Source organism: Geotrypetes seraphini, chromosome 4 (assembly GCF_902459505.1).
Source record: "Geotrypetes seraphini chromosome 4, aGeoSer1.1, whole genome shotgun sequence".
Classification (NCBI taxonomy): domain Eukaryota; kingdom Metazoa; phylum Chordata; class Amphibia; order Gymnophiona; family Dermophiidae; genus Geotrypetes; species Geotrypetes seraphini.
In genome coordinates, this window is record NC_047087.1 from 35,169,086 (window position 1) to 35,186,309 (window position 17,224).

Consider the following 17,224-nt stretch of genomic DNA (forward strand, 5'->3'; position numbering starts at 1 on the left):
CCTTGGGTTTAGAAAATCTCTCAAAACTCACCTATTCCATGGACAAGACACCTAACACCCCTCTCCAATGAACAACAATCTCCTCCTCCCCCCTTCCACCTCCTTTCCCAACCTACCCACCCCCTCCCCCCCTAACCTACCCCCCTCTCTTCTCCTAACTTCATTCTACCTCCTTGCTCCAAATATTGTTCAATTGTTTTCGAACCACGTATTATTTATTGCTTGCCTCTAATATTGTTCAATTGTTTTTAAACCACTTGTAATTTTTTGTTAATCTAATGTAAACCGCCTAGAACTCCTTGGGTATGGCGGTATACAAAAATAAAGTTATTATTATTATTATTATTATCTTAAACCTCTGTTAGGATCATGCAAATATTGTTATCACTGAGTGGTCAGGTAATTAATTTACAAATACCAACTTATCTAAAATCATATGGCAGCTTAAAGCTACACAAGGCAGGCTAGCTGTCACAGCTGGCCTTAGTTTTCAGTGCTATGTATCATTATCTCCTTCCTAATGGCTTTGAATTCAAGTTTGGAAAGGTATACACAGAAGTTCCAAATACATTCTTTCTGTCTACATGTAAAATTGTGAAGCACATAGTCACAAGCAAACAAATACAAAGGAATGGATGGACCACATTTCCACCATAATCTGTTCTTTCGCAAATGATCAGAAGGGGGAATAAAAATAAGTGGAACAGATAAGAAGTAAATCGAGCCACTATAAAAATGGTAGGTTCATGGTAGCTGCAGTATGGTACCATAAAGTAGCAAAATAAATCCAGAGACCTCAGAAAAATACTCTCAACAAAGATTATTTATAGGCCTGATCAACTATCCTTCCATGGGGTAAAAATGGCTCATTCAAAAGTAAAGGTTCTAGACTTAAGAAAACAACAACTTTGTTCAGTTGGGGGATTACTTCAAGGAATTGTGGAGGAAAGCAGTGGGCAAAACTGAAAGGAGCTATTGTAAGGGCAACAAATCATTTTGTAAGGAAAGTAGTAAAAGTAAGAGGAAAAGAAGGCACTTTAGTTCTCAAAAGTAGTAGCTGAAAAGGTAAGAAAAAGAGCTTCGTTTTCATAAACTACAAAAGATCACAAAAAGAGGAAAACAGGCTAAAATATCTGGAAAAGTTAAGAGGCTGGTCGAGTAGTCAGGAAAGCAAAAATACAAATGGAAGAAAAAAACAATAGCCAATAAGGTAAAACTAGGGGGGAGGGGGTAAGACTTTTTTTTAGGTATATTACTGATAAGTGGTACAAAAGTGGCATTGTGAGACTCAAAGGTGAAGGGGAGAAATATGTAGAAGCTGATGAAGGTAAGGCTGAATTGCTTAACAAATACCGTATATACTCGAATATAGGATGAGATTTTTGGGCCAAAAAAATGGGGGTCCATCCAAAGATACCACAAAGAAATCCGCTAGGGGGAAGCTGAATTTGAATTTGTAACCGAATCATTATCTCCAGCACCCAGCTGTCCAAGCTGATCCGTGCCCACACCTTCCAATAGGCCATTTGCCTCCCTCTTATCCATGGAGGCATGGCTACTGACCTGGCGTCACAGACTTTTCAGAGGCAGCAGGGACACATGGTTCACAGGACTAAGCATACCTTGAGTTTCCATACTTTCTGCCGAGACCCCTGGTATGTTCTCTGGGTAGCAGTTCCTCCAGACTTCTGGAGAAAGCACCTGAAGCCACAAAAAGTTATCCCCGACTAGATCCTCTAGGACAGTGTCCTGCAAACTTTGTCGAGCTGTGGCACACTAAACGTAGTGGTTGTGGCTTAAGGCATCATACATGAGCAAAGGCCCTCCAGATAGGCCCTGAGCTGCCAGTGTGGGGTTCCGGCAGGGAAAACGCATGGAGAAGAGGAGAGGTGCTGTGAGAGGCATATCCTGTAGGTAGTCAGCTGGCACCAGCACCTCTCCTCCTCGCCAGCATCTCACAGCACTGTGATACACTACTCTAAGGGCATGAGCTCTACTGTCTGGAAGAGTCTTAGATCAACGGTCTGCCACACTGGTCATAATGTTGTCCAATCCTTTATTGAAAAGCATCTGTCTCTTACAGGGAAGCCTGCTTAGAGTGGTTTTTGAAGCCGAATCTCATGCCCATTGCCTGATCCAAAGCATTCTGCAGGTGAAGAGAGAGTAAACAGACAACTAGCTCAAAACTCTTGATAATTTCAAATAAGGCAACGGCTACATAATCAATCCCTGCCATTACCAGCTGGGGGTAGACATCATCTTTAACAAGAATCTGATGGACTCTCGTATGACAGGCGCATGCCACTGATGCTGTTTTAACTTCCAAGGCTAAAGCTTCAAATCTTCCAAGACTAAAGCTTCAAATCTTAAAGTTATGGGACAAATATGTCCCTTGGTCCTGTACATCCTTTAACATTCACCAGGGAGGGAAGTACACTTGGTAACTTAATGCTATCAGTAAATCCACCTTTGACTGGACAAATACCTGCCAAAATTCAGGAGCCATATGATAAAGCTTTGTCATCATCTTAGCAAACTGTAGGGAGCCCTCCAGGGTCTCCAAATGCTACGTATTTAAGGAAGTGAGATCAGGATGCAAGAGAAAAACTACAAGAACGAGAGGGCATTCGGAAAAGTTGAAAGGGGACAGTTTCAAAACAAATGCTAAGAAGTTCTTCTTCACCCAACGTGAGGTGGACACCTGGAATGAGCTTCCGGAGGGTGTGATAGGACAGAGTACAGTATTGGGGTTCAAGAAGGGATTGGACAATTTTCTGCTAGAAAAGGGGATAGAGGATTATTACACAGGTCCTGGACCTGTTGGGCCGCCGCGTGAGTGGACTGCTGGGCATGATGGACCTCGGGTCTGACCCAGCGGAGCACTGCTTATGTTCTTAAGTCTGAGCCTGGGAAGCTCTCATAACAGAGCACCACATAGCAGATACCTGCAGAGAATCCAGTTTTAATTCTCACAGTGTCTCAATATTAAAATCCAACAAGGCTGTTGACCTAAACAGATGGCGTACCGACGGAAACTCCCCTTGATCCAGTTCTACTACTGCCTCTAAACTCAGTCTCTGCCTGGGCCTCCACATCTCCCACAAAGGAAGACTCACTCTGGGACAGCAAAGGCATAGATTCAGATTCCTGGGCCTTATTTGCATGGGCTTCTGGACCCTGCCTGGGGACCTCTTCTGGAGGGTGTACATTTGAAGTGAACAAATCCCCATACGCAGCAATCAGCACTCCTTTCGTTGAAACCTGGGAACCCAGACAAATTTAAGTAGGCCTTACACATTAGGCTTACAAAATCAGCAGCAAAGCCTTGACTAGAGGGAACTTCAGGGCTTCCTACAGTCTTCTCTTGGGCTCCATGGCATCCACTCACTATCAAGAGGCTCTGGAGGAAATTTTTTCCCTGACAAAAGAGTCATCTGCAATCCCCCAGCTCTGGAAGTAGCAGGAGAGGCTAAGGCCAAGGCTCTTAGCCCTCCCTCATGGGCACTCCTCAGCTGATCATCCAGTGCAAATCTGGCATGATATAGGGCAGGGCTGCCCAAGTCCAGTCTTGAGATCTACTGGCAGGCCAGGTTTTCAGGATATCCACAATGAACATGCATGAGAAAAATTTGCATATCAAGAAAGCAGTGTAGGCAAATCTCTCTCATGCATATTCATTGTGGATATCCTGAAAACCTGGCTTGCCCGTAGCTCTCAAGAATCGGAGTTGGGCAGCCCTAATATAGGGGGTATCACAGCCTGAGGGGGCCATCCCAAGTGATTTTTTTTTGTTGCAAAATTGAAGGTTTTTGAGGCAGATAGAGTCTTTTAAACAAAAATTGTGAAATCCAAGATGGCCACTACGGCAGCGTGGATGCTCTAAAAACGGTCTGGGAAACCCAAATCAAAGGTCAAAAAACTCTAGTAAGGAGTTTTTGGAAGTGGGAGACCCTATATCCAGTCCCAGAAATGCTTCAAACATGTAATTTCAGACCTCCCCCACAAGCTACAATAGTCTTGCTCACAGTCTGTGCTGGTGGTAACCTGCTTCTGCAATCACAGAGACTGGAATCTGGAGAAGACACTGCCTTAGTCAGCCAAATAAAGTCTATGTTCTGCGATTTTCAAGCTGTTAACTGGACCAAAGGCAGACTGAGACTTCAACCCCACAGATCTATTCAACAAGGGGGAGGGAAAACGCAGCCAGCACACACCAAAGCCCAACCAGACTGCGACTCAAGCACCTATTGTGAGATAGCTTCCAGTGGAACAGACCCAGAGCTCCAAAAGTGCTATTGCAGGCTGGCCAGATAGGTACCCCGAGGGTTTCTCTGCAAGATGCAGACTTCCAGAGTCTGTGTTCTCCACCAGGCAGAGCTGTCCCTGGGTCACCGGGAACCTCTTGAGCACTGCAAAACTTCAAGATTCAGATAACCCCCACCCCCCGAAATAAAAAGAAAAGATCACAGCACATCAGAATACCACCTTCTCAACTCACTTGCAGAAGGAAAATCTGAACGGGGCATTGCAGCCACTGGAGAAGGAAGTGGAGTTGAAGAATGTAAATGTCATCCTTCTGCAACACAACTCACAATTTGGGGGATATTACCTATAGTCAGGACTCGTAAACACTGCACCAGAATATCTGTTATGTGTGTTAAAACAGAAGAAAGGTTGAGAACCATTGAATAATAGTAAAAGATAACAAAACTCATATTTTACATTTACTTAAAACATGAATAGTTCTTCTGCATTTTTAATTTATATGATAAGACAAGGTGTTAAAAATGTGCACATATACCAAAGATATCTGGAAGTCTGTTGTCTAATACAACCCTTTAAAATATAATTTACTGCCACTCCTTGTTTATAAAAGCAGTAAATTCAAATATTACATTAAATATTTGCTTTGTCATTTATTCAGTTTCTGTCCAAACAATTCTTCAATAAGACATTACCTTGCATGTGTGTGCAAGGCAAACAAAAAAGGACAAACAGAGTCTTGCCTTTGAAATCTGGCCAAAGTAGGAAAGCTAAAATTTGAACATATTAGCTGAAAAACACTTTTCTTTATTGCATTTTTAAATGGCTTTTCACAGCTATTGTAAATGCATTTCCTTCTGGAACAGATAATATTGTGAGCCCACTGGGACAGACAGGGAAAATGCCTGAAGTACTTCAACTAAACCTTAAGTTTGTATACCGCATCATCTTCATAAAGATAGAGCTCGACACAGTTTACAGGTAATTCAATAAATGAGGGAAGGACATAATAAGAAATTTAGAGGTTATGAAGAGGATAGCTAGCTTTACATTTTAAATAGATAGCTTTACGTTTTGGAGAAAAGCCAGGTTTTCAGATGCTTTCAGAATAATTGGAATAAGCCTAGGTTCCGCAGCGGGGCAGGGAGGTTATTCCAAAGCTCAGTGAATTTGAAGAAAAAGGATATCCCTAATTTACCTGCATACATGACGCCTTTTAACGAGGGGGAAAGATAATTTGAGTTTGTGGGCGGATCTGGTAGTGTCAGGTCTCAAAGAATTCCAGGATAGTGGAATTAAGGGGAGGAAGAATGCCATGTAGTACATGTATGTAAACCACTTTTGAGTGTGATTGTAAAAACTACAAAAAGGTGGTATGTGTCTCAATCCCTTTCCCTGGAACAATTGAGAATCTACAAGATCTTTGGGCTCATGACTCGTGGTTATCAAGCCACAAAGTCTTCATTCAATTGGTTCTTGTGAAGACACATTCAACAATTCAGGGTTTTCAAATTCTATAACAAGAGAGTTTGTGTCTGCAGGGAGGCCAGAAGAGCAGTAAAGGCAGAAACAGCACCTGAGCTTATTGGAGAACAACTGGTTGCCTCCAACCCTGCAGAGAAGATTGCTTTATGAAAAGCAAGCAACAGGGGCTGACAACTTTTAGGAAGGATATTTGCCCCAAACTCTTTCCAGCTTCCTTGAATTTTATTTATTTATTTTTGCTGTGGACTATGGAGTGTGTGGCGCAGTGGTTAAAGCTACAGCCTCAGCACCTTGGGGTTGTGGGTTCAAACTAGTGCTGCCCGATTCACATCGAATCAGTTCAAAACAAAAACAAAAACAAAAAAAAAAAGCTTCCCAATTCGCCTGACCCTCCCCCTCCCCCCCTAAAGCAAAGCTGGCCAGCCACTGCCGCACCTGCTTTAGAGGGCAAGGGGGAGGGTCAGTGGGGAAGTGCTGCTGTCGGCTTCCCCCCCCCTGGCATCCGGCTTCCACCCCCTGGTCTCCCTGTACTGTTTACCTTCGAGGAACAGCCTGCAAACAAGATCGATCTTTGTACTGCTTCAGAGCTGTTTCCTTTGTCGTGTTCCCGCCCCTCCTCTGATGTCAGAGGAAGGGCGGGACCGCGATGGAGGAAACAGTACTGAATTACCTCCTAAGTGTCATGCCACTACATTAACTGTTAACATGAATGTGGGCCAACAATAGGTATTAACTCCTAAGTTAACTGCATAACATTTTTTATTCAAGGGCATCTAAGTATACAAATAATCTAGAGGGGAAACAGATAACCTGTGCCTTGATGGGTATAGAAATATCCACAATGACCCAATCAAAGAAACACAACAGCAGATAAAAGGCCAAATAGCCCATCCTGTCTGCCCATCCACTGTCTCCTCCTCTCCCTAAGAGATCCCATGTGCTTGTCCCACACTTTCTTGAATTCAGACACAGTCTGTCTCCATCACCTCTACTGGGAGACTATTTCACGCATCTACCACTCTTTCGGTAAAAAAAGTATTTCCTTAAATTACTCCTGAGTCACCGCTTAACTTCATCTTATGCCCCAATTTTATATGCTTGTTTATCAACAGAAGAAAAGTACATCTTCTTTATAAAAGCGATAGATATTTCAGGAAATACTCATGTTGCTGAAAACTAAGTTTTAATAAAGAATAAGTAGCTGCAAATTTGTCAAAGATTTCTGATGCTGCTCAAGTTTGCAACAAACTCAGACCTTAGAGAGAAAACAGGCAACAACCAGTAAAACAAATAGAAAAATGCAGCTCATTTTCCTTCTGCTATTCACAGTGCTAAGTTCAGTCCTTATCTGCTGAAGGAGAGGCAATAACATGGACATCCAGCAATCATCCTTCAGGGCAGATGGTAACTTACTCATAAGATATGTTTGCTAATGAGGTGTGAAAGGAAGTCACACTGTGAGCTAGTTGAATTCAGATGTCTAAGGCCTAGATGCACTAACGCCAGTGATCGTCGCCACTAAACCTGTTTTAACAGCTTTAGGTGACGATCGCATTTGCCGACCCGATGCAGAAAACGTCTCACTGCCTGGTTTTCTGCACGATTGCTCATTCCCCTATTAAACCATGCAAATAAGCTAATTAATATTAAAATGCCATGTAAATTAGTAGAGCGACTGATGCTCTAACATGGCTTCCTGATGCACTAAAAAGTGATCGCTTTTAGCGATTTTTAAAAAAGGCACTGGTTAAGACCAGTCTTACCTGTCTAACCTTTTTTTTTTTCTTTAATGGGCACAGATGCTGTACATGTTACAAAGGAGACAAAGCCCAAAAAGGCCTCGATGACAACAGAAGCACAGCACAATGGAAGAGTCTTGAGAATAAGATGTCAATAATTCAGCCATGGGTATACAGTTCAAAGTACGCTTTATTGGTAGAAGCACTGCAAAGACTCGACACTGACAGTGTTTTGGAATCAATACTTTTGTCAAGAGTCTCGAAGGATAAATTCTATATCGCATGAATAATGCATTAGGCGCTGGTAAATGTTTAGAATGAGCAGAGACAAAAAACGGTTTCCTACTCAATTAGGCAGAATACATTTCTCATTAAAAAGCCACATTTTCAATAGCTTTCAAGCTCTCCTTAGATTTTAGGCTATCTCCTGGACTCAAAGAAAATATAACAATATCTGATCTACTATTAATTATTTCCCCTGAATTTAATTCTATTGATCCTTAGCATTCCCTGCATTCCCTCCCCCCCCTCATACAAATGCAATCAGAACTTTTTGTTCACACAGGCTCACTTTTTCTCTCCTTTCTCCACTTTTACTGTACATTCCCATGCCTTGTCCTCTGAAGATTGTTTTGGACACTAGATACGGTGGTACCTCCCTAAGCTGTGAAATCTATGTTGTTCTACCCACCTTATCCTTTCCTGGGGGCAATAAAAGTCCCTTCCTAAAGGAAGGGCATAGGACTCAGTGGCAATACAACTGCAGTATTTCACAGCATTTCCATAACATAACCAGTTCACAAAGAAGACTTTAATGAAAATCATTTGAAACTCACATTTTTGTTCCATTTCTCTAATATCCTCTGGTGGGATTCTCATCTTATCAATATGTTCACGTAAAACACTGGCCCATTTCTGTAAAGATTCCATAATAGTCCATGGCCTAGACATATCCCCCACAAAGACCGTCAATGTCTCCTTCACAGATTCTGCAGACACAGCAAACTTCAAGAGGCCTTTGTGGTGCAAGTCTCCATCCAGAATCCAAACATTACAGCGGGTATGATCTGTAGAAGACAAGAAAGCTGATGTTTATACAGTAGGTCAGTGAACTGAGCTTGTTGGAGGAAAATCTAGCTATTTTCTCTCAGCACATTTAAACATTCATATTGCTCATTTTACCTGAAAGCACAGTTACTTACCGTAACAGGTGTTATCCAGGGACAGCAGGCAGATATTCTTAACGCATGGGTGACGTCACCGACGGAGCCCTCGGTACGGACCTTTTTAACTAGAAGTTTCTAGTTGGCCGCACCGCGCGTGCGCGAGTGCCTTCCCGCCCGACGGAGGAGTGCGTGGTCCCCAGTTAGGATAAGCCAGCTAAGAAGCCAACCCGGGGAGGTGGGTGGGACGTAAGAATATCTGCCTGCTGTCCCTGGATAACACCTGTTACGGTAAGTAACTGTGCTTTATCCCAGGACAAGCAGGCAGCATATTCTTAACGCATGGGTGACCTCCAAGCTAACAAAGAGGGAGGAGGGATGGTTGGCCATTAGGAAAATAAATTTTGTAACACAGATTGGCCGAAGTGTCCATCCCGTCTGGAGAAGGCATCCAGACAGTAGTGAGTAGTGAACGTGTGAACTGAGGACCAAGTGGCCGCCTTGCAGATTTCCTCGATGGGCGTGGAGCGGAGGAAAGCCACAGAAGCAGCCATAGCTCGGACTCTGTGTGCCGTGACAGCACCTTCCAGTGACAGACCGGCCCGAGCATAGCAGAACGCAATACAGGCAGCAAGCCAATTGGAAAGCGTTCGTTTGGAGACAGGATGACCCATACGGTTAGGGTCGAATGACAAAAAAAGCTGAGGAGAGGAGCGGTGAGCCCTGGCACGGTCAAGATAGTAGGCTAGGGCACGCTTACAATCCAGCGTGTGCAGCGCCTGTTCCCCAGGATGGGAATGGGGCTTAGGGAAAAAGACAGGCAACACAATGGACTGGTTGAGGTGAAAAGCTGAGACCACCTTAGGAAGAAATTTAGGATGGGTGCGCAGGACCACCTTGTCATGGTGAAAAACAGTGAAAGGTGGATCAGCGACCAGTGCATGCAGCTCACTAACCCTCCTGGCAGAGGTGATGGCAATCAGGAAAAGCACCTTCCAGGTAAGGAATTTGAGCGAAGTTGAGGCAAGAGGCTCAAAAGGAGGTTTCATGAGAGCTGATAAAACCACATTCAGGTCCCAGACGACAGGAGGAGGCTTCAGAGGCGGTTTGACATTGAAGAGACCTCTCATGAACCGGGAAACCAGAGGATGAGCCGTGAGAGGTTTTCCGAGGATAGGCTCGTGAAATGCAGTGATGGCACTGAGGTGGACTCTGATGGAGGTAGATTTGAGACCAGCATTGGACAGAGAGAGCAAATAGTCCAGTACAGATTCCACCGCCAAAGAGGTGGGATCCTGATGATGCCGTAGACACCAGGAGGAGAACCTGGTCCACTTCTGATGGTAACATTGGAGGGTGGCCGGTTTCCTGGAGGCGTCCAAAATGAGACGGACAGGCTGAGATAGATTCTCTGGAGAGGTCAGCCCGAGAGAAACCAAGCTGTCAGGTGGAGCGAAGACAGATTGGGATGTAGTAGAGATTGATGCTGCTGTGTAAGTAGAGTAGGAAACACAGGAAGAGGAATGGGCTCCCTGGAGCTGAGTTGGAGCAGGAGGGAGAACCAGTGTTGTCGTGGCCACCGAGGGACGATGAGAATCATGGTGGCCCTGTCCCTGCGGAGCTTGAACAAGGTCCGCAACATCAGAGGAAGTGGAGGGAAGGCATACAGGAACCGATCCTTCCAATCGAGCAGGAATGCATCTGGTGCCAGACGATGAGGAGAGAAGAGTCTTGAACAGAATTGGGGCAGCTGATGATTGTGAGGTGCTGCAAAGAGGCCCACCTGCGGAGTGCCCCATCGAGCAAAGATGGAGTGGAGTGTTGGAGGATCCAGTGTCCACTCGTGAGGTTGAAGTATGCGGCTGAGATTGTCGGCCAGGGAGTTCTGTTCGCCCTGGATATAGACCGCCTTGAGGAAAAGATTGCGGGCCGTGGCCCAGGTCCAGATGCGTAGGGCCTCGAGGCAAAGGAGGCGAGATCCGGTGCCGCCTTGTTTGTTTATGTAGTACATGGCGACTTGATTGTCTGTGCACAGGAGAAGAACCTGGGGGCAGAGAAGATGCTGGAACGCTTTGAGAGCGTAGAACATGGCTCTGAGTTCCAGGAAATTGATGTGATGCTGACGCTCTTGTGGGGTCCAAAGACCCTGGGTGCGTAGATCCCCTAGATGGGCTCCCCACGCATAGGGGGAGGCATCTGTGGTGATGGTCATGGAGTGAGGGGGCAGATGAAAGAGTAGACCCCTGGAAAGATTTGAGGAGTTCAACCACCATTGGAGAGATTGCTGAAGAGATGATGTCACAGAGATGGGATGAGAAAGAAGATCCGTCGTTTGTGACCATTGGTTGGCGAGAGTCCATTGAGGTGTCCGGAGATGGAGGCGTGCCAGAGGAAGGACATGAACTGTCGATGCCATGTGGCCCAGGAGGACCATCATTTGTCGGGCAGGAATGGTGGGATGCATGAGGACCTGACGACAGAGATGGAGCAGGGTCCACTGACGATCGGAGGGAAGAAAAGCCCTCATTAGAGTGGTGTCCAGAACAGCTCCGATGAATTGAAGTCGCTGGGTGGGAAGCAGATGCGACTTGGGGTAGTTGATCTCGAACCCCAAGAGATGGAGGAGAGTGATGGTGTGATGAGTAGCCTGTAGCACAAGTTGAGGCGACGGTGCTTTCACCAACCAATCGTCCAAGTAGGGGAACACTTGGAGGTTGTGAGATCTGAGGAAGGCCGCTACCACTATCAGGCACTTGGTGAATACCCTGGGAGATGAGGCGAGGCCAAAGGGAAGCACCTTGTACTGATAGTGAAGGTGGTGTACCTGGAAACGCAGGTAGCGGCGAAAAGTCTGATTGATGGAGATGTGAGTGTAGGCCTCCTTGAGGTCCAGGGAACATAGCCAGTCGTGTTGAGAGAGAAGAGGGTAGAGCGTGGCAAGTGAAAGCATTCTGAACTTCTCCTTGACGAGGTGTTTGTTGAGGTTCCTGAGATCGAGAATGGGACGGAGGTCTCCCGTCTTTTTGGGTACCAGGAAGTAGCGGGAGTAGAATCCCTGACCCCTTTGGTCTGGAGGTACCTCTTCGATGGCATTGAGAAGAAGGAGGGATTGAACCTCCCTCAGGAGGAGGGGGATTTGAGATGAATGAGAAGCAGACTCTACGGGAGGGTTGTCCGGTGGAAGAGTCTGGAAGTTGAGAGAGTAGCCGTGGTGGATGATGTTGAGGACCCACTGGTCCGATGTGATGACCTCCCAACGGCTGGAGAAAATGGTGAGACGACCTCCGATTGGTTGTGGAAGAGGTAGCGAAGGTGGAAGACTGGCTATGCCCTGGAGAGAAGAGTCAAAAGGGCTGAGACGGCTTAGCAGAAGGCAGAGGCTTGTTAGGTTGAGTGGATTGAGAACGTGCCTGCGCCTGGTGATGTTGCTGCCGTGGCCGCCGAGACTGTTGGGAAGGCGGGTTGAGTGGTCTGGCTGAGAATCTGCGCTGGTATGAGGTTTGAGGCCTGTAAGGACGTGTAGGCGGAGCCTTCTTTTTTGGTTTAATCAGGGTGTCCCACCTAGTTTCATGCGCAGAGAGTTTTTGGGTGGTGGAATCCAGGGACTCTCCAAACAGTTCATCCCCAAGACAAGGGGCGTTGGCTAGACGATCTTGGTGATTAATGTCCAAGTCTGAGACTCTCAGCCAGGCCAGGCGGCGCATGGCTACAGCCATGGCAGAGGCACGGGAGGTAAGCTCGAAGGAATCATATATCGAGCGGACCAGAAATTTTCTCAATTGGAGGAGACCAGAGATTTGTTGCTGAAAAAGTGGGATCTTCCTCTCTGGGAGATACTTCTGGAGGGCTGACAACTGCTGGACCAAGTGTTTCATGTAGAATGAAAAATGGAAGGAATAGTTGTTCGCCCTGTTGGCCAACATGGCATTCTGATAGAGCCTCTTGCCAAACTTGTCCATGGTTTTACCCTCTCTGCCAGGGGGGGTGGAGGCATAGACACTGGAGCCCTGAGTCTTCTTTAAGGTGGATTCAACCAGGAGGGACTCATGGGGAAGTTGTGACTTATCGAATCCTGGAATAGGGATAACCCTATAAAGGTTATCTAACTTGCGTGGGGCCCCAGGTACTGTAAGGGGGTTTTCCCAATTTTTATAGAAAGTCTCCCGTAGGATGTCATGCACGGGTAGTTTAAGAAACTCCTTGGGAGGTTGCTCAAAATCCAGAGCCTCTAGAAAGGCTTGGGATTTCTTGGAGTCTGATTCCAGAGGGAGGGATAGGGCGGCAGACATCTCCCTGAGAAACTTTGAGAAGGAGGATTGCTCAGGCCTGGAGGTGGCATCAGGAGCTGAGGGATCCTCATCAGAGGAGGAGAGATCTTCCTCGGTACCGGGGGGAGACTCTTCCCACAAGTCTGGGTCCCGGACCTCCGGGTGTGCATGACGCGACACCGGGGTGGAAGGGTCGGTATGGTGAGTCTTGGACAAAGATTTCCCAGAGCGTACCGAAACGGTACCGGGGGAGGAGGACCGGCGTCGGTCCCGGTCCCGGGAAGAATGGTGCTCCGCTCGGTCCCGAGGAGGATCCGCAGTGGCATGTTGGGCCGAGAGAATCGGCATGGAGGTATTAATAGGTACCGATGGGGTGGACACCGGTGGCTCGGTACGGGGCTCGGGCCGGTCTGGTACCGGAAGAAGCGGTGCCAGGATAGTAGGCAACAGTTGCTCGAGCTGACGTTTCAGCTGGTCTTGCAGTTGACCCTGGAGGATGGCCGCAATTCGGTCATCCAGGGGAGGCACCGGAACCGCTTTCTTTTTCTTCGGTTCCTTAGGTGCCGCTCTACGTCCCGGCGATGAGGAGGCCGATGATGAGGCACTCACCGAAATCGGGACGGAGCGCTTTCGGGCTCGGCTCGAGGCCGGCAGGGTCGGTGTCGCCACTGTGGCTGGTGGGCGCTCGAGGGAAGGGGTAGGCTTCTTAGCCGGCTTACCTTGCGCCAGCGGCGCCGATGTGGGGTCGGGCGTCGTCGAAGCCGACGGTGCCGATTTCTGTGGTACCGCTGTCGAAGTCGAGGATTCCATGGTCGACCCGGTGCCGAACAACAGATCTTGTTGGATTTTTCGGTTTTTAAGCGTCCGCTTTTTAAGAGTGGCACAGCGGGTGCAGGAGTCCGCCCGATGCTCTGGCCCCAAACACTGTAAACACCAATTGTGTGGGTCAGTGAGGGAGATCGGGCGTGCACACCGCTGGCACTTCTTGAAACCGACCTGCGGGGGCATGAAGGGGAAAACAGCCTCCGCAAAATCGAATCCCGAGGCCTGGATAATGGCAACAGGCCCCGCCGGGGCAAAACGAAAAAAGATAGAAAAAATCAAAGTTTTTTTTTTTTTTTTTTTTTTTGCAAACTAAAAGAAAAGAAACCCGAAGGTGAATACAGATAAAATAAGAAAAAATTCGCGAGCGGGAAGGCAAAAAAAAGTGAGTTCAACGGTCGTTGAAAAACACACGCGTCTTCTTCGCTCCGCGGAAACGAAGAAACTGGGGACCACGCACTCCTCCGTCGGGCGGGAAGGCACTCGCGCACGCGCGGTGCGGCCAACTAGAAACTTCTAGTTAAAAAGGTCCGTACCGAGGGCTCCGTCGGTGACGTCACCCATGCGTTAAGAATATGCTGCCTGCTTGTCCTGGGATAATGCCTTTTCAATATATTATATCTGGGGATAGCGTCTTCCAAATGTAGAGCCTTGCAGGTCATTCAAAATGCAGCTGAAAGGTTAATATGTGGAGGAAGCAGATTTGAACACACAACATCACTATTGAAACAGCTCCATTGGCTACCAGTAAAATATCGAGTTATTTATAAAGTCCTTGTGTTGATATTTAAGGTAGCTCATTTTGAGATCCCATGGTACTTGACACAGGTGATAAAAGTGTACCAGCCCCTTGGATTGCTAGCTATCTGACTTACAGAAATTTAAGAAGGTTTTGAAGACAACTTTATCTGCAGAGGCTTTTTAAAAAATTTTGGGAAGAATTTCTATAAATGTAAATTATGTTTTTATGTCTTATTGTTACTTGATAGCTATGTATGTACCTTGGTGAACCGCTTAGGTGTACGTGGGCTAAAAGAACTTTTAAATAAATAAAATACTGTTTAATATGCCGATTATAAATTAAACAATGATTTAAATGTAATACAGTATACTTAACACTGTATAGTAAATCAGACATTAAAATTATGTGCAGACAAAGGTTAAAAAAGCAAAGTAAAATCAATCACTCATACTAAATGCAAAAAAATCTTCATGCTCTGAAATTCACTAGTGAAAAGGAGGAGGAGATAAATCTTAACACTGAATGAAAACTAAGGGCTCTTTTTACAAAGCCGAACTAGGGCCTTAGCGCGTGCTAAATTGCCGCACTCGCTAGCCACTACCGCCTCCTTTTGAGCAGGTGGTAGATTTCCGGCTAGCGCGCTAATCCGGGTGCCTGCGATATAACCACTAGCATGGCTTTGTAAAAGGAACCCTAAAAGTTTTTGAATTTTTTTAATCTGCCAAAGATAGAAAAGAGGTTCCACACACTTTATTCTCCATCTTGGCCTTTCCTCTCATATAGAAACTGGGTTTAAAAAAGGTTTGGATAAGTTCCTGAAAATAAAATTCATAAACTGCTAAGCCATGTTATCCCTGGGGTGGGTATCATGGAGCTCGCTACCTCTTGGAATTCTGCCAGGTACTTGTGATCTGGCTTTGCCACTATTAGAAGTAGATTCTGGCCCAGTATAGCAATTCTTATATGATAAACAGTGAGAATATATGGACACACCCTAGATTAGATAACATACATCTAGAAATAAAATACAAAAGGTATTGATAACTGAGGTAATCTCACAACAAGATTTATTCTACTTACAATGATATATACAAGAGTGAAAAATTGAAATAAAATAAATCCTCTTATACTTTAGCAGGGATCTCAAAGTCCCTCCTTGAGGGCCACAATCCAGTCGGGTTTTCAGGATTCCCCCAATGAATATGCATTGAAAGCATTACATACACATAGATCTCATGCATATTCATTGGGGAAATCCTGAAAACCCGACTGGATTGCGGCTCTCAAGGAGAGACTTTGAGACCCCTGCTTTAGAAGTACTTTTACAAATCTCAACAGCCCCATAGTACTGGATTCCCCAAAATTAACCAACCTTTTCTGAGATGTTTGGAACTTCATTTTATATACCACTTTCCTTCTGTGAGTACTGCAGTAGTTAATAAGCAAAATCATTAGCGATTGGTCATCTTATGTTTGTCTTTTCTAGCCTAGCTGGGAAAACTAAAATACCCTTAAGGAGGAAGGAATGTTAAGAACCTTTAATACCAGCAATGGTCTCTCGCATGTATCTACCGATCTCCCAAAACATTACCCCTCTACAAAATTTTAAAAAAACCTTTTATTTGTTGTTTCTTATCCACGAGTGGAAGTGGTGCCACTGTGACTGAATGCAAAGAGAAGGCCAGACCTCTCAGTACTTATGAACAACGTCAAAAGGAAAACATAAGAAGCAACCCTTTGCTATTTTCGCACCTTCCCCGTATGATACGCACATTTACTGTGAGCAGTTGCCATTTACCTCACGTTACTATCAAAATATTCTATACCAATGGTTCCCAACCTTGACCTGGTGGACCACCAGGCCAATCGGGTTTTCAGGATAGCCCTAATGAACATGCATGGAGCAGAGTTGCTTGCCTGTCACTTCCATTATATGCAAATCTCTCTCATGCATATTTATTAGGGCTAGCTTGAAAACATTACATTACATTACATTAGTGATTTATATTCCGCTTGTGCCTTGCGGTTCTAAGCGGATTACAATTTATAAGACTGGACATTTCCAGTAGCGGTGCAGTACATAAATTCAAGAATGTGTCAAGATACAATTGTTAATCTGGGTTTTTCGGAAGAACTTGAAAGCTAATAGTAGAAAACCTGATTGGCCTGGTGGTCCTCCAGGACAGGGTTGGGAACCACTGTTCTATACAATATCAAAATGGTATACACTTCTCCCTCCATATTCGTGGTTTCAGCATTCGCGGTTTCGATTATTCACTGATTTTAGCTTCCTGGCTCCTCCCCCCAAATTACATCAGCTTGCATAGAGAAATCACTGATTCCAAGCGTTTACAGAGAAAATCACCGATTCCTAGCACTTTCTTCACTATGTTTTGCCTCTCCTTCAGGAACAGGCCAGGTCTCCCACCATGTTATTCGCTGTTTCACTATATTCATGATGTTTTTTAACAGAAAACAGCGAATAACATGAAAAAGTTATTTGCGCTTTTTCTGTATTTGCAGTTCTGTTAATCCCCTATCACAGCGAATAGAGAGGGAGAAGTGTATATTGTAAGTTCTTCTGAGCAGGGACTGTCAAAATGTACAACACTGTGTTATGCCTTTCAGCGCTATATAAGTGATAAGTAGTAGTAGTATGAAATCTCTTACAGTTGTGACCACTCATACATGGGTAAAACCAACCACACTGCAGAAGAAAGGCTATAAGAACATATAAGACAT

General features: G+C 45.5%; 1 protein-coding gene across 1 annotated transcript in view; it reads right to left on the reverse strand.

Moving 5' to 3' along the window:
* The window catches only part of DYNC1LI2 (dynein cytoplasmic 1 light intermediate chain 2), a 125,249-nt gene that overhangs the window by 87,638 nt on the left and 20,387 nt on the right, over positions 1-17,224 (reverse strand). The window contains exon 4 of the mRNA XM_033941511.1: positions 8,324-8,554. Coding sequence (XP_033797402.1) covers positions 8,324-8,554 — 231 coding nt within the window. The remainder of the gene's footprint in view (positions 1-8,323; positions 8,555-17,224) is intronic.